We start from the raw sequence: 24126 nt of genomic DNA, 5'->3' as shown, positions 1-24126 counted from the left end.
CGATGACCTCAGTAGTTTGGTCCCTTAGAAATTCATACACTTTTGAACACTTTTTCTTTTGAATTCTTCTGTGTATTGTTGTCAGCATCTTAAATGCATGAGCTACTAAGATGATTGTGCAACAGTTCTCGTTCTTGTCGGCTCTTGCTATCTTCGGAATTTTGTGGATGATGTTTTGCCTAAAGTCTGATGGTATACCGCTAGTCTCGTTCATTCTACACACCAACGTGAATAGTCGTTTTGTTGTCATTCCTTAAATGATTTTAGAAATTCAGCTGGAATTTTATCTATTACTTCCAGCCTCTGCCTTATTTGATCACAAGTCGTTCAAAGTCCTTCTAAATTCTTACTATAGTACTGGCTCCCCTAACTCTCCCCTGGCGACTCCTGTTTTTTCTTTTATCACGTCATCAGAAAAGTCCTCCTCCTAACAGAGATCTACCTGTATACTGAGTCAGTCCTTCCGACAATCATTCCTTTTCAGATTTCTTCACATTTTTCATGGAGCCATTTCTATTTATTTCATTCCTGAGTCACTTGTTTTTATATTTTCCCTTTGCACTTTCTTCTTACGTCGATGTACATAAGTATTCTTTTTTGTTACGCCCGAGAAATACAATGCCAACAATTTAAAATTAAATAAGTACATTATCACCCTTGATGCAAGATGATTGTATGAAATATTATTCGAAGTTACTGTCCTTTGACTGACGCGCAGATTTAAACCAAAAGTCGAAAGTGGTAAAGTTAACTTTTACAGTGACAAATGAGTAGTTTGTGTCTTTCGCCTTCATTCTATCCGGCCAAGTAAGTTAAATTCACGTCAGTTGAAATGCCGCAGTATAACACAACGTGAATTCTAGATGGTGAAACAGAAACGATAGACAGGTAAATGTAATCGTTGATCATTGATAAAAAAAGCACGGATTGTAGTGGCGAAGAGATGAGGTGTGCTTTGTCTTGTTCAGAACTAAGAGGCACGTATCTGTTGCATAACCATTACTTGAATTTTTAAAATCTTTCAAGAGCTTTGAGAACATGCTCACAAAACCCTCTTAGGTTTCCTTACTCTTTATTCCTATTTTAACATTTCGAAGTAATGCAATGTTAAAATGAACGTTCAGGAACCAAGTTACTTAAAATTATCGAGACTGCCTTTCGATAAATTTAAGTAACTTCCTTCCTGAATATCTACTTTAATATTCATTGATTTTGAAATGTTAAAAGTTGTAAGCTGTCTGTATGGATGAATAACAAAAGCTATTAAACCATTTTAAAAATCTGTGTAACAATTAAAGTGTTTAGCATACAATGTTTACAAAGAGTAGTGAATAAAAGAGACTATAGAACACCTTGCGTAGTCTGTGTCACCGCATACTGTAAACTGATAATTCTCTTTTTTACTGTATAGGTCCTTTCCAGCCCACTACACCTTAAACACAAGGTATAAGGCTATTACAATTACGGGAACAAATTCAAACCTCCGTCTAAGGACGTTAAAAATGCTGACGGCAATAAAGAATTGTCATTAGTTCAATAACTTAGTTTCCTATAGTCGCGCACAAAGTTTCACTCCGACATGAAGTTTGCAATCGGCACACACTGCGTTATGATATTACTGCACTTGACCTCCTACGGCTGTTATCGGAAACAAGGAGTGACGTCACAGTAAACAAATACACTGGTGGCAAAGGAAACCGTGCCGCACTGTGAATGCATTCAGGACAATTGTTCATATCGCTGAATGAGTCCTCGTGTAATATTATGTTAAAAGGTCACGGTAAGCTGACCAAAGCGCTCTCAGTCCCTGCTCCAATAAAGTTGTGGTGGACGTACACCGTCTTCAAAAACAGCCTTATCGGAGTGGTGATAGTTAAACATTTATCTTCCAATATTTCGACTGTTCATTCTGTGACTGATTTTAAAATTGATACTTGAAATGGAAAATATATGAAACGTATTTAGTCATCGTACGTGGGGACATATTAGTACAGCGTTAGAGAATGTGGGTTTATATATGGCTGCCAGCAACGCGGAATTGTCGTCGGATTATTTCGTTATTTCATTCCTTTTGTGACGTTATTTGTTACAATGACATGCACTTGTTATTTCTATTTATGGGAGTGTAATTAATTTTCAGAACTCGCACAAATTAATTTTCACGCTGTTACAATGCATTACGTGGAACACTGGGCTCTGCAGCGAAGTCAAGAGCTTTGTCAACTACTGATGGTGTGAAACACTGGCCATTTTGAAAGTGGATTTCAGTCGGGTTTCCAAACCCATCTGAAAAATGTCAGGCTGGTTGTCCAACTGAGTTCAGCAAAATCTAGTTCCCACAATAGCACATACGTGAAAATACTCAGGACAGAATTTACAAGCATTACTGGCAGGCGGCGCACCTCTTTTCTAGCTCCCACTCTTTATAAGCAAGGTTTAATAATGGTTACTACTGGGTGAGCTGTTGACCATGATGGTAAGATCTCGGTAAGAAAAGTGGGAACAGTGCATAAGAGAGAGACACTTAGACTTTTAATTCAGTCTCTATCCTCTGAACATCTTGAACTTAACCCACATAGCGTTTGATAATTATTGTATACTTCACTCAGGTTGTCACATTGCAATATGGGCAAAATGAATACGAACCAGTTACATAATTTCAGAATTATTCAGGGATAATTTCTCAGTATTCTGATATAAGAAATCTGCACTCACCGGTCGCTTGTAACACAATAACGGACTGAGGCAAGAAATGGGATAGTGATATGGACATACAGGGTGTTACAGAAGTGCTGGTCAATATTCAGAGATCCGACAGGAGTGATAATTCGGAACCAAAAGTGAAGTAAAAATTTGCTCTAAAACGCATACCTGAAGTGCTAAGATACTGTGAAACAAATCTCTGTTACTACAAGCTCTTTGCCTTCCATAGTTCGGGAAGTGGTATTATGGACCAAAACAAGGCGAAATATGAAGTAAACAGATGATCTAAAATGCATACCTTAAGAGCTGTGAACACTTTTTCATCTTCGCTACATTGAAACACAATTCTACTAATGAGCAAATGTTGATAGCTTTTAAGGTACGCATTTTAGAGCACATGGTTACTGGACTTTTTTTCTTGTTTTGGTCCATACTAGCACTTCCCAAAATGTGGAAAGCAAAGAGCTTGCAGTAGAAGAGATTTGTTTCGTACCATCTGAGATCAAGAATTGCTCATAGTTCTTAAGGTATGCGATTTACAACCCATGTTTACCTGACTTATTTGTTTCGAATGATCATTCTGTCCTATCCCTGAATATTCACCATCACTTCTGAAACAAGCTGTACAAAGATGGCGGTAGTGTGGCATACGTAAGGTATAAGAGGGCAAAGAGGGCAGTGCATTGTAGGAGCTGTCATTCGTACTCAGGTGACTCATAAGCAAAGGTTACCGGCGTGATTATGACAGCACAACAGGAATTAACAGAGTTTGTAGGCGGAATGGTAGTTGGAGCAGGATGCATCGAACATCCCATTTCGGAAATCGTTAGGGAATTCAATATTGCGGGATTTACTGTGTCAAGGGTGGGTCGAGAATACAAAATTTAGGGCATTACCTCTTATAGCGGACAAAGCAGGGGACAACGGCCTTCACTTAACGAACGAGAACAACGGCGTTTGCTTTGAGTTGTCAGTGCTAACAGACAATTAACACTGCTTGAAATAGCCACAGATATCAGTCTGGGATGTATGAAAAACGTATCCGTTAGGAATGTGCGCCGAAATTCGGTATTAACATGCTATCGCAGCAGACGACCGACGGTAGCGCCTTTGCTAACAGCACGAAATCGCCTTCCACGCCTCTCCTTGACTCTTGATCATATTGGTTTGACTCTAGACGATTGCAAAACAGTTGCATGGTCAGATGAGTACCGATTTCATTTGGTAAGAGCTGATAGTAGGGTTAGACTTTGGCGCAGACCCCACGAAACTACGGACTCAAGTTGTCAAAACGGCATTGTTTATGGCGAAGGCCATTTAATTTTTAGTTCATGGCCTCCGTTTCTCTATGGCGTATTTTACAGACCTTCCTCCATGTACCTGTTTTTAGCTGCTTTCTTTTCCGTCGACTGGGATTAACGTGTAGTCGTTTCTAAATCCTGTCTTTGTCTTCGCGGTCTACAGTTCTGACGTGGGCGCGTGTGACCCTAGTTGTTTTCACGCCCTAAAACAAAAGAAACAAGCAGAAATACACTGTGCAAGCTGGTGGTGAGCTGTATTTACTTGGAATGGATTGGATATTCCGGTCCAAATGAGCCGATCATTGACTTGAAATGGTTATTTCAGCTACTTGGGTAAAATTTGTAGCCATTCATGTATGAATGCCACGTCACCGGGCCACAATCGTTTGCGATTGCTTTGAAGAAAATTCTGGATGATTCGCGTGAATGATTTGACTCTGACATGAATCGTATCGAACATTTATGGAACATAATCTAGAGGTAGGTTCGTGTTCAAAATCCAGCACCAGCAACACATTTGCAGTTACGGTAGGCTATGGTGGCAGTATGGCTCATTATGTCAGAAGAGGACTTCCCGGACTTATTAGCTCCTTGCCACGCCGAGTTGTAGCACTGCGACGGGAAAGCGGAGTACCGATACGATGTTAGGAGATGTCCCCATAACTCTAGTTACCGCAGTGTAATATAACTATGAAATATTCTCTTGTTAACTGAATCTTCCGACGGTCCTTGGTAGAACAACTTTATAATACATGAAAAGCCCTAGTCTGCTTTTGTTCAACAGTATTACTTTTATTGTGTTAATCGGTTTTCGGCTTACGAGGCCACCTTCAGACATTTATTGAGTATTGTCACTATAGAAGTTACAATGTTTGTTAACAACATTCGAAGAAACATTACACATGTACATTGAAGCAGAAACATACAGTAAGCAACATCTTTAACAGTGTGGTGGTAGTGCAATTGAAAAGTAAAAAACTGGAACAGTAAAAAAAAAAAAAAAAAAAACGTAGTAGACAGGGAGAACTATAACACCACGTGGGAACAGCATGCCTACATAAGTTTCTATTAATAAACAAAACTAATACAATAAAATAAATTTAGTAGTTGACAAGGCTACTTCAGGAGATAAAAACATGGAGAGTGATGCACAAACGAATTAAAAGAAGAAAGAATTATCAGTGTAGCTACAGAATATGTAAGGAACTTAAGCAATATCAATAAGATCAACAGAAATGCACAAATGCAGGAAAATAGAGGGGTGTGAGGGAACGTACTGTAAATGCAGTCTTTGAGAGAGTGGTGTTACCGCATTTTAAAAGGTACAGAAGGCTGAACAACACACAAATACAAAAGAGGATTGTCCACAGAAGATTTTAAAGCAGAGTTAGATACAATAAAGTTCATTGCGACAGCCAATGGGTGCAGTCCAGTCCTTATTGACCACATCTCGCGTAGGAAACAAAAACGGAAAATTATACCCCTCCTCCATACCCCATCTGCGTCCCCATCCACTGTCTACAACAAATGGTGTACATTATCATATCTAGGAGAGGTATCACAGATTCTAGCCAAATCACTGACAGCCTTCAAGTACAGGCTTCCCTACTATGTTAAGAACACGAGAGCCCAGTGCATTTTCGATAGCAAGGATAAGATCCAGCTATTAGACAACAGCGGTGTATACAAAATTACCTGTTCTGATTGTTGCAAATTTACATTAGTCAGTCAGGTAGAGACATATCAACTAGGCTGGTTGAACACGAACGCACCTCAATCTCTGTTTCTACATATTCCCATTTTCCTGTATTCATTAAGTTCTTTTATTTTACTGAAATTGTCTATGTCACCCGTATAAACTGCAGTTTTATTTGTTAAGAATTTCTTCTAACTAGTACTTGTATTACTTCTCATGTTTAATACCTCTTGTTGTTGTCTCATAATATATTGTTTTTAATTTACTTGGTTCATTTATTTAATACAAAGTGTTACATAGTCACAGTTTTGAGTATAATGTTAATGTTTTCCTGTTTGCCCCTTTTGTATTTGTGTATTGTGCAGCCTTTTTTACCTTTTCAATTGCGGCACCACCACACTCCCAGAGATTGCATTTACAGTATGTTCCCTCACACTCCTCCATTTTTCTGCATTTATTCATTTCTGTTTATCTTATTGATATTGCTTAAGTTCCTTATATATTTTGTAGTTACACGGATATTTCTTTCTTCTTTTAATTCGTTTGTGCATCACTATCCATGTTTTATATCTCCTGAAGTAGCCTTGTCAACTACGGACTTTATTTTATTTTATTAGTTTTGTTTATTAATAGAAACTGTTATGTAGGCTTGCTGTTCCTACGTCGTGTTAATGTTTTTCCTGTCTTCTATGTTTTTATTTTTATTTATTTACTGTTCAATTTTTTTACTTTTTACATTGCATTACCATCACACTTCAAAGACGTTACTTACTGTATGTTTTTGGTTCAATGTAGACGTGTAACTACTCTCCCAGTGTTGTTTACAAACTTCTTTGGTGAAGATGGCCATGTAAGCCGAAAACCGGTTAGCACAATGAAAGTAATACTGTACAGCAAAAGCAAACTAGTGCTTTTCATTTATTATTATATTCGCCTAGTTATCTCTGTTACCTTTGTTTCGATAAAAACATCTTAAAACACTGAAATCCTATATGTGTAACACAAAACAGAATTTCTCGCAGACGCCGATGTACAGATGTAGAAGGATGTTGATGTGGTTGCCGTCGCTGCAGGAATAGTCCAACACAGTGTCGGTGAGACGCTCTTGTATCCCATTCAGCGAACTCAGTCGCTACCTGATAAAAAATATGACGCACACCCTTATGTAACGCGAAACTGATCACTAGCTATCACCAGAGGCGGATGCGCCGGTATATGGTAAAATGAGGTGGGAAGGATTTTGTTCTCAGTAGAGAAGAATACCGTTGGTCAGGAGAGTGCATTGATTTGGTTGTGGACTAGTCACTGGATGCGACACCAGTATAGCCAAATAGATATGTAAAGTGACAAAATCATAAAAATATTAATGAGAAGTAAAATCTATCAGAGACGTTTCAACACGTCTGAAGCAGTCCAAATCGATTGTTGGTGATGTGAGTGTAAAGTGGAAACGCGAAGGGAGACCACACTGGAAACGGGACTGGTCGGGCGTTATATACTGACGGGAAAGGACCGCAAAGTATTATTGAGAGTGGCGGTAAAAATCACATGAAATCAACGAAAGAAATCACTCGTGAGTCCCACAGTGCTGTCAAGAGACAAGCTAGAATAGTGACTGTACTTATGGAGGTAAAAACATTTGGTGCAACGGCCGAGCTGTTGCTCATAAGCCACACGTTTCTGCAGTCAGTGTGGTGTGAAGAGCAACGGCGCTTTACATTGGGTGTCTGTAAACGAGAGATTTTCATTGATCAATCACGTTATGCCCTACTTGAATCCGATAGGAGGATTGGGGTTTGTGAATGATTGTAGAATGTTATGTTCCATCAAGTGTAGCACCAACAATGAAATACGGAGGAAATGTAATACAGTATCAGTATGGTTTTCGTGGTTAGGAATTGGCCGCTTTACTGCGCTTACGCAAAGGATAAATGCGGAAGGATGTGAACATGTTTCGCTACGTGCTATAGATCACTTTGGAGACGATGATTGATATACATCAGCGTGACAAAGCACCCTCATTCAAAACAGCATCCGTAAGGCAATGTTTAGTGGACAATAATATTCCTGAAACGGGCCAGCCTGCTCACAGCCACGACCTGAAGCCAGTGGAATACCTCTGGGAATAGAATAACGGCTTCGCGCCAGACTACCTACTCTCGTCTCGGGTCTTGCGGAAGAACAGGCTGCCATTCCTGCACCAACTTTCAGACACCTCACTGAGTTTAAACCGTAGAAAAAGGTGGATGGTGGATACATCTCATACTAATGTTCACTAAGATGTGAAAAAATATCTCACCAAACCAGGAGAGAGAGTCACCCGTGAGTTCCACAGTGCTATCAGCAGTAAAGCTAGAATTTTGATGGTGCTCATGGAGTTAAAAAGATTTTGTAGAATGGTCGAGCAGCTTGTCATAAGGGCTGACAAGTGCGAGAATTGCCGCATAATCAGCTTAACAGCGCACCCGTCCAAGTTGTTGACAAGAAAGATATATAGAAGAATGGAAAAGAAAGTTGAGATTGTGTTACATGACGATCAGTTTGGCTATGGAGATGGTAAAGGCACCAGAGAAGCAGTTCTGACGTTGCAGCTCATAACGGAAGCAAGACTAGAGGATCTCAGGGAACTTTCGTAGGATTTATCGACCTGGAAAAAAAGTTTGACAATGACAAATGGTGCAAGATTTTCGAAATTCTGAGGAAAATAGGGGTGAACTGTAGAGAGAGACGGGTAACACACAATATGTACAAGAATCAAGAGGGAATAATAAAAGTAGAGGACCAAGACCGAAGTTCTCGGATTAGAAAAGGTAAATGACAGGATTTACTCTTTTGCCCCTACTAGGCAGTCCATATAACGAAGCATCAATGGCGGAAGTAAAAGAAAGGATTAGAAGTGGAATTAAAACTCAAGATGAAAAGTTATCGATGGTATGATTCACTAATGACATTGATATCCTCAATCAAAGGAAAGAGGAATTACATGATCTGCTGAATGGAGTGAATGGTCTAATGAGCACACAACATTGATTTGAATAAATCGAAGAAAGACTAAAGTAATAAGAAGTAGCAAAAATGAGAACAGAGACACACTTAACACCAGGACTGATGATCACGAAGCATATAAAGATAAATAATTGTGCTAACTAAGCAGCAAAATACCGAATGTCGGACGGAGTTCGGACAACATAAAAAGCAGTCTAGCACTCGCAAAAAGGGCATGCCTGGCTAGGAGAAGTCTACTAGTATCAAACATAGGCCCTAATTTCAGGAAGAATTTTTGGAGAATGTACGTTTGTGTGGTAGTGAAACATGTACTTTGGGGAAAATCGCAACAGAGGAGAATCGAAGCATTTAAGATGCGGTGAAATAGACGAATGTTGAAAATTATCTGTTGATAAGCTAAGGAACGAGGAGGGTGTGCAACACTGACAAGAAGAAGAGACAGGATGATAGGGCATCTGTTAAGACATCAGGGAATAATTCCCATGGTACTAGAGGGAGCTGTAGAGGATAAGAATTGTAGAAGACAGAGATTGGAATACATCCATCAAATAATGGAGGACGTAGGCTACAGATGCTTCTCTGAGATGAAGAGGCGGTGGGCCGCATTAAACCAGTAAGAAGACAGATGACTCAAAAGTGGAGTGTGGTAGTGTTGGAAAGATAGTGTACACGAGGTGCATAGAGGTCAATTTCTCATCAGTGGACTTAACGATACCGTTCCATACCAATGTCAGTTTTTTTGTAGGTGCATCTCACGTCCACTGAATACACACACACACACACACACACACAAAACACATTCACACAATCACACACTACACAGAAACACACATCGCTTGCACAATGTTAAAATGGGGCAGTCCAAGGACAGACTACACGCTAAGCATAAACTCCTGTGTGTACAGGAAACGCCGGTTAGTTGTCTTCATTCCTTTTTTTGAAAGTTATTTTAAGCGCAATTTTAGGTGTTCATTTTTGACAGTCTTCGCAACTTAGTACAGTGCGATATTCTGTTTTAAGATCTCTGTCAACAGATATCACACAGAACGGTACTTGAGAGGCTGCATGTTAGATAAGGAATTCATGATCAGAAACAGTGTTTGCCGATAGATTATGTTCTTGAGATTATATCGTTGAATCGATATCACAGTTGACTAGTTTGAGACCGCCCTACAGAATGGACACACAACTACACTTTACAAAAAAGTTTTGTTTATAACGTAAAAAGAAGCAGAATTTTCCTGTGACCCAGGAGTACGATGCAACACGTGATGTGAAACATTTTGCTGGGGTTGACTGGGTCTATATATTGCAAAGACGAAGTAGCAAATGTCCAACGTAACGCCATAAGCGTCTGTTATGAGAGACACACAGAGTACATATGAAAGTGTGGATGTGTGTGTGTGTGTGTGTGTGTGTGTGTGTGTGTGTGTGTGTGTGTGTGTGTGTGTGTGTCTTGTATAACTCTATACTGCCTAGAACAATTTCAACCAATTTTGATACACATATCACTGTCGGCAAAAACATCTTGTGGGGCTAGAATACCATCACAGTTTCTAGGAATTGAAGTGCATGGGGAGGAATGTTTAGTGGCGTAAGAATATGAAAACCACGAATAATGGTGTCGAATCCATAGTATTGGTGGTTGAAAGGTTAAATGTGACAACTGACCCACAGGTATACTGTGGGTGTGGAAGGAAGAAGTGACGTGGAGTGCGAAGCATAAGTCAGGATTTGTGGAGCAAGATTGGGTTGACTCAATAACAAATTTATTCTTTCATTTGAAGGGGAAGTACAAATGCTGTATATTCCGTCTTTGGGTTACGTTAATATTATAGTCAAGCTACAAAAGAAATTACTTCATAACGTGTATACTTAACATATACATTAAAATATATATACTTAAGTTTTTTCTCCATGAGCGACACATTTCGTTTCTATTCCTATCAGAGATAGGAAAATTTAATAAACTATAATCACAGGATACACAATTAGTCTCTCTTAAACTAACGAGATCAAAAATGTACTGGGAGCATAAAAATGTCAGATATTCCTGTAAGGGAATAATATTCGTCAAAATTCGAAGCAAAAATCTACACTTCAATGTCCACAGAGCAAAACCTGTTGAGATAGGGGACGTTTCATTTGTGGCAAGTAATGTGAGGTAGGGCAGGTTTCATGAGAGATAGCAAATTACCGCAATACGCACGTGTGAGTAGATGCAAATCATCGATAAGTCATCGAGGTGAGGCATCAGGACAGCTTCGTGTAAGTTTACGGGTAGAAAACGTTGGTGACAGACTCGTACGGATATACGCTTTGCCAACAGGTCAACAGATTCTGTGTATCATCGATTTCTGCGCACTGAACTACCAGTGCTGTAAGAGAAACTTATACCTGCAGTGATAGGACGGCTATATCTTATACACGACGGGGCATATCTCCATTTTCTACGGAAAGTGCGACATTAGCTCTCCGCTACATTTCACGGTTGATGGATTGGCCTCCTCATTAACTGAACCAGAATACGTTTGATTTCGGGCTATGGAGGCATTTAAATGGGAATGTCCAATCCACCGACAACGTGGAGACGTTACAGCAGAGTCTCATAAATGCGTGTGATGCAGTCAGTGGTCAGCCATTTGCATTTGAAAGCGTGCATCATCCAGTGCTGTGGAGGGCTGAAGGATGTATCAGGATGCGTGGAAATCACATGCAGCTCCGGTTATAATGTCTGCTTTTGCTTGACGGACCGATGGGAATGAGAGAACAGATTGGCCCATATCTCAATACTTACTGGTTTCTGGACACATCAGTATAGTAATTTTTCTTTTAGTTTTGACCAATCTATGTCGACATCATACTTCGCAAGCTATCTAACGGTGTATGGTGGAGGGTACTTTCGATACCACTAACTGATCACCCTTCCCTGTTACACTCGCGAACGGCGTGTAGGAAAAATGATTGTCGCTAAGCCTCAATATTAGTTGTATTTTCTCAAATTTTCTCGTCGTAGTCATTTTGCGAAGAGTATGTAGGAGGACGAAGTAGTCGTCCTTCTGTTACTGGAAAGTACTGTCGCGAAGTTCAGCAGTAAACTTTTGCACAATGCACAATGCCTTTCATATGACTTCTGCCGCTGGAGTTCGTTGAAAATTTCTGTAACGCCCTTGACCTGACTGAACGATCCTATGTCGAAACACGCGGCTCTTTGTTGCATCTTCTCTATCTCTTCTATCAGTCCTAACTGGGAAGGATCGTGGACAGTAATCAAGGATCGATCGAACAAGCTTCTTGTACTCCACTTCTTCTGTGAATGACTTAATTCTCCTTAAGAGTATTCCCACGAATGTGTCTGGCATCTGCTTTTCCTGCCGTTTGTCTTACGTAGTTCTTCCACTTAAGATCGCTCTAATCATCTGTAGATACTGTTTGCAAAAATTTGTCGTCATTAGTGTAGTTGTTTGGTGGTTCATATCTTTTCCTATGTCCACGCTTTATGTCACAGTTATCTGCGGTGTGAAGTGTTAGAACCTCCATCACTCATAAACCACTGTACATGATTAAGCAAATAAATACTGTCTTCTGGCGCTGTACTTTCTTATAGCTGCCGCATCAGCTGCAAACCGTCCTAAAGAGCTTCCTACGCTTTCTACTAGATCATTTATATACAATGCAAACAGTAAAGAACCTATCATATTACCTTCAGGTGGACCCGAAAGTACCTTTACGTAAATCTGTCGATTTTGTTCAGTTCAGATCGATGCGCTGAATTCTGACCCTGTAAACTCGCAGTTTGTCAATAAACGGCAATGCTGGACGGTGTCAGATGCCTTGCTGAAGCTAAGGAATATGGAATCATCCTGAGCGTTGTCATCTGAGCGCCATCGATCTCAAGGAGTAACAGCACGAACTGCGTTTCGTAGGATCTCTTTTTACAGTATACTTGTTGATTTTTATGGTGTTTTCGTTCCAAAAACGTCACAGTTCTTGAGTATAAAACATGTTCCATATTTCTAAAACAGATTGAGGTTATCCATATCGGTCTATAATTACACTGAAGCGCCAAATAAACTGGTATAGGCTTGCGTATTCAAATACAGAAATATGTAAGCAGGTAGAACACAGCGCTGCGTTCGGCAGCGTCTATACAGGGTGTTACAAAAAGGTACGCCAAACTTTCAGGAAACATTCCTCACACGCAAAGAAAGAAAATATGTTATGTGGACATGTGTCCGGAAACGCTTACTTTCCATGTTAGAATTCATTTTATTACTTCTCTTCAAATCACATTAATCATGGAATGGAAACACACAGCAACAGAACGTACCAGCGTAACTTCAAACACTTTGTTACAGGAAATGTTCAAAATGTCCTCAGGTAGCGACGATACATGCATCCACCCTCCGTCACATGGAATCCCTGATGCGCTGATGCAGCCCTGGAGAATGGCGTATTGTATCACAGCCGTCCACATTATGAGCACGAAGAGTTTCTACATTTGGTACCGGGGTTGTGTAGACAAGAACTTTCAAATGCCCCATAAATTGAAGGCAAGAGGTTTGAGGTCAGAAAGGCTTGGAGGCTATGGAATTGGTCCGCCTCTACCCATCCATCGGTCACCGTATCTGTTGTTGAGAAGCGTACGAACACTTCGACTGAAATGGGCAGCAGCTCCGTCGTGCATGATCCACATGTTGTGTCGTACTTGTAAAGGTACATGTTCTAGCAGCACAGGTAGAGTATTCCGTGTGAAATCATGATAACGTGCTCCACTGAGCGTAGGTGGAAGAACATGGGGCCCAATCAAGACATCACCAACAATGCCTTCCCAAACGTTCACAGAAAATCTGTGCCGATGACGTGATTGTACAATTGCGTGCGGATTCCCGTCAGCCCACACATGTTGATTGTGAAAATTTACGATTTGATCACGTTGGAATGAAGCCTCATCCGTAAAGAGAACATTTGCACACGCTGCACATGGTACGGAAACAACTGGTTGTCCCGTAGCTCTCTCCATACAGTGACGTTGTCAACGTTACCTTGTACAGCAGCAACTTCTCTGACGCTGACATTAGGGTTAACGTCAACTGCACGAAGAATTACGTCCTCCATTGCAGGTGTCCTCGTCGTTGTAGGTCTTCCCCAGTCGCGAGTCATAGGCTGGAATTTTCCGTGCTCCCTAAGACGCCCATCAATTGCTTCGAATGTCTTCCTGTCGGGCCACATGCGTCTGGAAATCTGTCTCGACACAAACGTACCGCGCCACGGCTATTGCCCCGTGCTAATCCATACATCAAATGGGCATCTGCCACCTCAGCATTTGTAAACATTGCACTGACTGCAAAACCACCTTCGTGATGAACACTAACCTGTTGATGCTACGTACTGATGTGCTTGATGCTAGTACTGCAGAGCAATGAGTCGCATGTCAACACACGCACCGAAGTCAACATTGCCTCCCTTGGTCGAATCGTGCCGGCCGCGGTGGTCTCGCTGTTCTAGGCGCGCAGTCCGGACTTAGGTTTAAGTAGTTCTAAGTTCTAGGGGACTGATGACCACAGCAGTTGAGTCCCATAGTGCTCAGAGCCATTTTTTTGTGCCACGTCGTGTTGCAGCCCATCTGCTCGCGGGGCCCTACACGATATTAGGCCAGTGTACCAGTTTCTTTGGTTTTACAGTGTATGTACATCTATCCTACGACCTTTCTTGAAGACTCGAATAACCTACGCTTCTTTACAGGCGGTAGGTACTGTTCGTTGCTGGAGAGATCTGTGGTGAACTGCCGTCAGTAGAGGAGCAAGTTCATTAGCATAAAGCTATCTCATCAGGTCCTGGTGGTTTTCCACTACTAAGCGTCTATAGTTGCTGTTGCCAGCCGCTGTGAACGAGCGATTCTACGCGCTTCAATCTGGAATCGCGCGACCGTTATGGTCGCAGGTTCGAATCCTGCCTCGGGCATGGATGTGTGTGATGTCCTTAGGTTAGTTAGGTTTAACTAGTTCTAAGTTCTAGGGTACTAATAACCTCAGAAGTTGAGTCCCGTAGTGGGCAGAGCCATTTGAACCAACTGATGACCTCAGATGTTACGTTCCATAGTGCTCAGAGCCATTTGAAACATTTTATAGTTGTTTTCATGTTCCGCGGTCGATTATCTCAATTTCTGCCTGTTCGATAATCGTGCGATGACTGAAAGGAAGGGCCGTGTTGCAGTCTTCCAGGGGGACACAATTTCGGAAGGCCAAATTCAGTATTTTGCCTTCTCTTTGTTATCTTCCTTTTCGGTGCCATCATGTTTACTGAGTGACTCAATACTACTTCCTGTAGAGGTAAGTGTTACGTATTTTTAAAACACCTTGTATATGCCATTAAATTGCAATTAGTGTGAGGTTTGTTCATTGTGCTTTGGTCTTTTAACATGAGTGTAACGTGATTGAAATGATGTGGTTGATCAAGATATCCCAGGATGGATGTGAAAAATCGCCTAGAACTCGCGTCTTGACTGAACGGTGTACCACCTCTCGTTAATTCCACGATCTATTTGTATCATATTTCTGTCTTCATACACCTTGTCTCTCACGGGCAAACGATTCTCGTATACCTTGCAGACGTAAACCGGCGTTACGGCACACTGCCATGAGCTAATGAAGTACGTTTTCGTCCCTTTCAGCAGTTGCTCAAAATTATGCCCACCATGGCGTACAGGAAACTGAAACTCAAGAATAAACATCGACCTCGTATGTTTCGATTCTCGCCACAGGCGATTACAGCAATCGCGTGTAGTATCAATAGCTTTAAAGTGGCCATTAATAAGTGACAATAGACGCCGAGCGATATGGCCCACTGATTAAGACAGAATTCCTGAGTGTGATGGTTCAAATCTTTGTCCGGCAATTCTGCTATAAGTTTACCGTGGTTCCTCCAGGTCGATTAATGCGAATACCTGGATGGCTGCATTAAAAGTGAGATCACTGAATTCCTTCACAATTCCTTCACATTCCTAGACGGTACTCTGTCGCTTAATGACATAGCCGTCGACTGGGCGTTACAGACTAATCTTCCTTTCTTGATTTTAGACGTACTGTTCAGAAATAATTCTGAGAGTTCAGTGCATGTGCTTCGTTTGGACTATGACTACGGGATTTGTTACAATCCAAAGGTAGGCTGAAAACAAAAAGCGTCAGCAGAACAGAATGAAATAAATGAAAAACTATGGTTACAAATTCGCAATACTGAGAACATGGTTAAGCCCATATCTGCAATACTTTCCGTAGTTTTCAGCCACAAAATTTATAGGAAAGCACTTCTGCTTCTGTGTTTGACTTGTTATCTGTTTTACAAATGGCTCAAATGGCTCTGAGCACTATGGGACTTAACATCTGTGGTCATCAGTCCCCTAGAACGTAAACCTACTTAAACTTAACTAACCTAAGGACATCACAAATATCCATGCCCGAGGCAGGATGCGAACCTGCGACCGTAGCAGTCGCGAGGTTCCGAACTGAGCGCCTAGAACCGCTAGACCACCGCGGCCGGCCTATCTGTTTGACACAAACAGAGGGCGTGCTAAGAAGTAATGCGTCCGAAATTTTTATGTTAAACTTTTTAATTAAAACAAATATAATTAATATTCTTCATCTTTATTCATCATGTCTAAATATTTATTTCTCAACGTCATCACCCTAGTGACGAACAAATTTCTCCCAACGAGAGACCACTTGGTTGATACCGTCACCGGGGAGCCACAACCTCCCTTCTGCTTGCAGCGCTTCAATACCATCAAATTGAAATCCTCGAAGATGTTCTGTAAGTTTTGCAGACAGATGAAAATCGGTAGGGGTCAAGTCGGGAATGTATAGGGAATGATTGACGACAGTGAACGCAAGCGCTCTTGTGTGGCCTGGCATTGCCATGCTGAAAGTTATGGTGCTCAGTTTGATGGCGATCTCTTCTGGTTCTCTCGAACACACCACCATGATAGGCGTTACATTTCGGTGCCCTCTAGCGGCAGAAAGCTGTGAATATGTAACCTTGGCGAATAAGGATGTAGAATGCTAATAACGTTTGTTTTATGTGAAAATCTTCATGAGTTATTCAAAATGGCTCTGAGCACTATGGGACCTAACTTCTGAGGCCATCAGTCCCTAGAACTTAGAACTTCTTAAACCTAACTAACGTAAGGACATCACACACACCCATGCCCGAGGCAGGATTCGAACCTGCGACCGTAGCGGTCGCGCGGTTCCAGACTGTAGCACCTAGAACCGATCGGAGGCACTAATTTTTAGCCCGTCTCGTATATGTGTAGTATTCTCGCATTGGTAACTGATGCTTTAGGGTTGGAAACTACTGAAACAAAACCTGTTGCGTACCTGGAACTCCTCGGCCTCGCTCAGCAGGTAGTAGAAGCAGCCGAACCAGTGCGCCAGGATCATCAGGATGTGGATGAGGTTGACGACGCGCCACAGGTTGGGGTAGACGGTGCGCGACTCCACCATGTAGTAGTAATCGTAGACGCGGTACACCTGTAACAGACAACGACTCTCCTAGCTGATATCATAGGTACAGGTTGCATGCTTCCATACGCAATGAGTCATCATCACTGTCAAAGAGACACGAAAGATGGGCTGCTGCACACACGTTATGTACAACACCATACTCTTGCTCTGTCTGTATTCTCGCTCTAGTCTCTGTGTCTTCGCTTCTGTCGCTTTGCCTCCCTCCTTCTCTTACCTCTCTCTCTTCTTTGATTGCGCACGCGCGCGCGCGAGTGTGTGTGTGTGTGTGTGTGTGTGTGTGTGTGTGTGTGTGTGTTCCCTGTTTGCTTAAGAAAGAGTGAGGTAGGGAGGGAGGAACCAAGCACATGCCTCATCACATAGCACTTTACAATTAAAGTGCAGCTGTTCACAATGGCCCATTGCAGGCTGCCCAGTCCTTGTCCGGGTACATATTTTTCAATTCTATTGCCTCATTTCCTCCTTCCACTTTTCTCTGCCCATGTTTCCCCCCCCCCCCCCTTATCTCTGTCCATCCTCCTCCCCTATCTAATCTTCTCCTCCCCCTTCTCTCAGTCCATCTCCTGTTCACATTCTCTCTTATGATCTCCTCATCTTTCCTCTCTCCGTCTATCTCCTTCTCCTCCTCTTTGCATCCATCTTCGCATTCGGGGGGACGACGGTTCAATCCTGTCTCCAGCCATCCTGATTTAGGTTTTCCGTGATTTCCCTAAATCGTTTCAGGCAGATGCCGGGATGGTTCCTTTGAAAGGGCATGGCAGATCTCCTTCCCAAACCCTTCCCTAACCCCGGCTTGCGCTCCGTCTCTAATGACCTCGTTGTCGACGGGACGTTAAACACTAACCACCACCACTACCTCCATCCATCTTCTCCTCTTTCCTTTCTGTGTCTTCTTCCTACTCCCCTTCCCCTCTCTCCCCTTCTCATCCTTTCTTTTGACACACATCTGTTTTCATCTCCTCCATCCGCCACTCTATCACCCTCTTCTTCCCCCCTTTTCTCTCCACTTTATCTCTCCTCCCCCCCCCCCCCCCCCCCGCTCCCATAGTTAGTCGTTGGTTCTTACCCACACTGCCTTTCTTTCTACATAGCAAGTAGTAGTTGTACCCAGTTTGAAACCAATCCTGCTTTTAGGAGGAGATTTCAGCCCAGGACTTTGCCAGTGTAGGTACATGTCACGTATGTTTCACATATATTTCACATATTTCGCACTTATTTGTACAGATATTTCATCTGTATCTCTAGCGAATTTCACCATGCAGTTCCGTTTTCACGCAGCCAAACGTTTATGATGTCATATCTCGTTAACTGTGTGTCGTATAATATAATTTTGCAGATATGTCCAGTGGTATACGCGTACGCTGTCTTCGAAATTTGCTGTGAGTAGAGTAAGTAACAAAGAAGTCATAAATTAAAATTTCTGGTATGATGCGGACGTTTCTCACGCAACTCAGTATTTATAACAACATAATTGCTCAACGATGCTTCGTACAATGATATATTTTTGCAGGTGCATGCAGTTCTGAGGTGTTCCAATTCTAGGGAGACACTGCATCCAATTTGTTGCGCGACCTGTGTGATAGCGCTCTGAGCATTCTCCTCCGCGCAAGGTGGTGGCAGCTAGCTTGATGCAGATAGCGTTTCCGTCTGGTATTCACTGTCGTACAGGGGGCCATCCGCTCGTTTCTTGACCATGACGCCAAGGAATGGCAGTCTTTTCTCTGTCTTGATCTCCTTAGTGAATTTGGCATTGAGATTTAGCAAAGTTAGAAGTGCGAGGTAGTCATGGAGTTTCTGTCTTCAATGGAGCCATATGACGAACATGTCGTCCACGTAATGGAAAATACAAGTGGTTTTCCATCTTGATGCCTGCAAGGCTTCCTCCGCGAAGTGTTCGATATAGAAATTGGTAGACGCAGCTAAGAGAGGGCTACATGCTGCAGCTCCCTCCGTCTATTCGAAATATTCTCCATTGAAGAGAATATGTTGAAGAATCACAAATTGTACGTTTGCTAGATCGTTAACTCACTAACAGCTCAGGACGTCAATGTCAATAATTTGAACGCGTAGTAGGTTTGGCAGTTACAAGAATGTTTGATTACCGAACGAATTAAATCGCCGTTCAGTAATTCTGAGTTGGCGGTTCACTAGTTAAAAGACATCGCACTGGAAAGTGAATATTTTTCTAATTAAAATTCATATTCGGGGCTGCAAGCGCCAAGTATCTGTCACATGGTAAAACATATCCGTAAAATAAAACATAAACTTCAAGCACTGTGTTATTATTTTTGACTTTTCTCAGCCCTGTGCATATTCCACTTAGGAAAATCACAACACGAATAGCTGTAGGCAGCACAAAGCGATAGCGGGTTTTGCAGAACTTCGTTTGAAACCACTTTGCTTGGAATATGTGCTCAGCTGTCTGTTTCTACACGTTCAGTTTGTAAAGCTACTGCGAAGTTCGCAGCAGTAGGTATTTTACACGGCCTTACATTCATCCCTTTTATGCACTAGATTTAATAACACACATAATTTTATTATGTGGACTAGCTAGGGGGCACAGTGTTTAGCACACTGAAATCGCATTCGGTAGTACGACGGTTCACACCCGCGTCCGGCCATACAGATTTACGTTTCCCGTGTTTTCCCCTAAATCATCCCAGGCAAATGCCAGTATGGTTCCTTTGGAAGGGCGTGGCCGATTTCCTTCCCGTCCTTGACACAAACTGAGCGTATGCACTGTCTCTATGTCTTCGATGTGGACGGAACGATAAAGCCAATCTTCCTCCTTTCTTTCTTCTGTTATGTGAGCTACAGTTTAACGCCTGCTCATTATTTCTCGGTTACTTAGTGAGCACAGTTTCTAATATTTTATTGATATTGACTGTTTCAAATATCTACCTTCTTAATATTTAATCAGCTTAAATCTCTCAATATTTTTATTACACTACGACGGTGTGTTAACATCATCTCTATCCGTCTCTCCTTCACCACCTCTTCTCCCGTCACTCTCTGCCTGTTAACATAATCTATATCCATGTCCTCCTCCACCACTTCTCTCTCTCTAGCGTTTCTTATCCCGTCGCTCTTTGTCCATCTCCTCTTCCCCTCTCTCTGATCTTGAGCCTTGTTTATTGTTACTGCAACAAACCCTTGATTTGGAACTGAAGTCACATAAAGTGAGTGGATAAATCGGTTGGGACCATTGATATACAGGATATGAAAGAAATCTACCAGTTGCTGGAGCTGTTGGGATAGTAGTTTCAATGACTCTATTTCGCATGGTTTTAATCTGCGAAAACGGAAGGATTACAACGTTTTGGACAATTCAGATTCTGTAGTAGTATTCTAATCTTAAGAATATAAGTCATAAATACAAATTTCCTGTTCTGTGTCAAAACTGACTATAGAGGAATAAAACAAAACCGTACATACTTGTGTGCACAATTATCGTTTAGTACTGTGTATGAGGACAAAGTATACGTAAGGGAGGATAAAACTGTATAAGAGTTTAAATTCTTTGCTGTCATACTTAAAACTGACTACCGGAAATAAAACTTAACCACGCATTTTCACTGTCCAGAAAGGCAAAGCATTTCCATTTTCAGAGTCGTTTTTAACAGAAAACCTGTACAGTGTTGTTTAAAAGTAAGTAACCTATGTCCGTCTGAATCGTTATTACAGTATCGAGTATAAATTTGTTAGTCTCATCTTTTATTGTACTATTGGAAGTATATCAGTCAAAAACTTGTCGAGATTCTTTGTAACAGCTTTATACAACATCTGGTCATTATACAGTAGTATAGGTGAAATAAATATTAAACATGTTATTTTATGAAAACACTGACGTTTTGTTTAGTTCTCGTTTGTTTCCACATTACAATCACAATAAAAGAAAATGGAATAAATGAAATAAATGAATAATAAAAACTAATAGAAACTAACCGATTTCATTCAAAACGTATGGATGTTGTTTAGAATAAGAATTGAAAAATATCTTGAGGAAACCTTTATCTTTGTGCCTATCGACAGAGGACAATTTCAACTGAGCCGGTGATTGAATCAGCTACAATCGAGTCAGCATTCACATTGGATTCCGAGCATATCTGCATGCTGCCCTTTTTGAAGATTTTGTTTAAGCTGGCTTGGTGACAATGCGCATCACATCACGAATATGGACAGTATTCTTTTCTAGAAACTTGAAAGTGTTGTAAATCACTGAGTTTATCAAGATCGCTGTGTCAGTTGTGCTTTTAAAATGGCGTCATGAATTTCTTATTTTATTTGTCAATGAGACTTGAATTACGATAACACATCACCTATTCCAGCCAAGATAATTTTACGTTAAAATTGTCCAGGATGTCTACATTGTTTTCCTCAGATAAAAATCCTTATCTTCTTAGTGAGGTTGCAAAAGTGCTAAAAATATTTCGCTCATCATTCGTGAGTGAAAGACCTTTTTCCGAGTATCAAACAAAAAAGTCACAATTACAAGACAATCTCAGCGCGAAAATCTTTGAAGCTGTCTCTCCGTATGCCGACACGTTTTGCCAGATGAAAATTATTCTATGTCTTCATCGCTCCAAAAACCATTAAATAATAATCACAATTGATTTTATTTGTGGTCTGAGCTTATGAAAAATATGAAATACAAAAGCAAGTCGTATGTAGTCTACTGCATTGTCATTTAAATGTGGCATGTTAACAGTTAACGCTCAGATAGCATGTCATGGTGGTTGGGGAACTGTGCACCTATGGTGAGCGCTATGGTACTCATGGTAGGGAATGGCTCTTGAGCCGAATTCTTGACCATCGCTGAAATAAAATATGTGCTTCCATCTGCAGGGACAAAGAGAAAAGGAGATAAGTATGGAGCTGAACATGATATGTCCACCACCAGCTCTCAAAGATGTATCGCCAAAAACATCACGCAATGATAAGCCTTCCAGCTTGATGCTGTGGCATTATGAAATCTGATTGCAGGTTTAAATAGCTGTTTCGTACTGGGACAGCAGTAGGGAGGTAAGATTGCAAGTGTAAGAAACAAGCAATACAAGAATGTACTTCAGCTTCAACAAAGAGGTGAATGGCATGTGTTTCTGTTCTGGGTAACTGATCTGCTATCAGACATACCAGTTCATCCAGTTTTTCTTTGTCTGCAGCTAACACACACGTCATTCTAAAAGATGTGAAATGTAATCTAAATGATTAAAAGGTCTCCACCCAAACATTTAACTTTTCTTATACTTTGCTAATTTCAGCGGAATTAATAACATATATATCAGGTAACGATGTAGCAATATCCAAGCTATGAAGCCAGAGTTTCATTAGTTTTTGAGTTCTGAATTTTTAATATGATTTCAGCGGAATTTTTGAAAGAAATTTTTGTTACTGAGATCTGAGTTTTCACGTTCCCGGTTTTTAGGTCAATTTGCAAGAAATTGTTGAACAATACCACACAATCATTTTATGAGAAATACTTTTCACTCCTTTCACATTTTTTCATTACCGGGACATAAATGTGGCAACAAAATAGACTAATGACGTTTTTGGTAGTATTATGCGTTAAAGTATGCAAATACCTCAAGATTACTCCCTGAGAAAATTTAATTAAGATTGGTTAGTGTTGAAATTCAAAAAAGATAGCATTTAACTTAGATAAACAAACTTGTGGAAAAATAGATGTTAAACTTTCGTTAAAAAAACAATGAGGGTACTAGACACATATCCACTAAAATCCACTAGCCCCATACATTTCCCCTCCCTGCTCCTGTAAGCCTTCTACTTGTAATTTGAAGACAGGGGTAACCCTTCTCTTGGAGTTTTCCATTCCATGGCAGCTTCTTGTGGACTGCTTGACCCCCCTCTAGATAAGCAATCTTCCTCTATGTGGGTGATAAGGAAGTGCTCGGACTTCCGCTTCATTCAGCCTTCAAACTGCTCGTACAGAACTGGGAAACAGCTCCTCCGAGACCCAAAGAAGTATATTTTTTTTTTCTTTTTTCTTTGGGACACTTGAACCAAATAACGCTGTGCAACCTTTCATTTACGTATTCAGTCTCGCCATCAGCGCATTTTGCCACTAGTGCACTAGACAGGTACTATCCTCACCCCTAGGTAGGTGTCACCTCGCACAGTTCATAATTGTAGTGTTTCTTCGTCATGCTTATAATACAAATACAGCCAAATACACTCCTGGAAATGGAAAAAAGAACACATTGACACCGGTGTGTCAGACCCACCATACGTGCTCCGGACACTGCGAGAGGGCTGTACAAGCAATGATCACACGCACGGCACAGCGGACACACCAGGAACCGCGGTGTTGGCCGTCGAATGGCGCTAGCTGCGCACCATTTGTGCACCGCCGCCGTCAGTGTCAGCCAGTTTGCCGTGGCATACGGAGCTCCATCGCAGTCTTTAACACTGGTAGCATGCCGCGACAGCGTGGACGTGAACCGTATGTGCAGTTGACGGACTTTGAGCGAGGGCGTATAGTGGGCATGCGGGAGGCCGGGTGGACGTACCGCCGAATTGCTCAACACGTGGGGCGTGAGGTCTCCACAGTACATCGATGTTGTCGCCAGTGGTCGGCGGAAGGTGCACGTGCCCGTCGACCTGGGACCGGACCGCAGCGACGCACGGATTAACGCCAAGACTGTAGGATCCTACGCAGTGCCGTAGGGGACCGCACCGCCACTTCCCAGCAAATTAGGGACACTGTTGCTCCTGGGGTATCGGCGAGGACCATTCGCAACCGTCTCCATGAAGCTGGGCTACGGTCCCGCACACCGTTAGGCCGTCTTCCGCTCACGCCCCAACATCGTGCAGCCCGCCTCCAGTGGTGTCGAGACAGGCGTGAATGGAGGGACGAATGGAGACGTGTCGTCTTCAGCGATGA

The 24126-nt window shown here is 41.7% G+C and overlaps 1 protein-coding gene across 1 annotated transcript in view; it reads right to left on the bottom strand.

The window, feature by feature from the left end:
- The window catches only part of LOC126285155 (cyclic nucleotide-gated cation channel alpha-3-like), an 884508-nt gene that overhangs the window by 418222 nt on the left and 442160 nt on the right, over positions 1–24126 (bottom strand). Inside the window, exon 8 of the mRNA XM_049984467.1 lies at positions 17082–17234. Coding sequence (XP_049840424.1) covers positions 17082–17234 — 153 coding nt within the window. The remainder of the gene's footprint in view (positions 1–17081; positions 17235–24126) is intronic.

The sequence above is a fragment of the Schistocerca gregaria genome, chromosome 8, assembly GCF_023897955.1.
Source record: "Schistocerca gregaria isolate iqSchGreg1 chromosome 8, iqSchGreg1.2, whole genome shotgun sequence".
NCBI lineage: Eukaryota > Metazoa > Arthropoda > Insecta > Orthoptera > Acrididae > Schistocerca > Schistocerca gregaria.
Note: the sequence above shows the minus strand (reverse complement) of the source record. Positions and strands in the feature narration are given on the sequence as shown.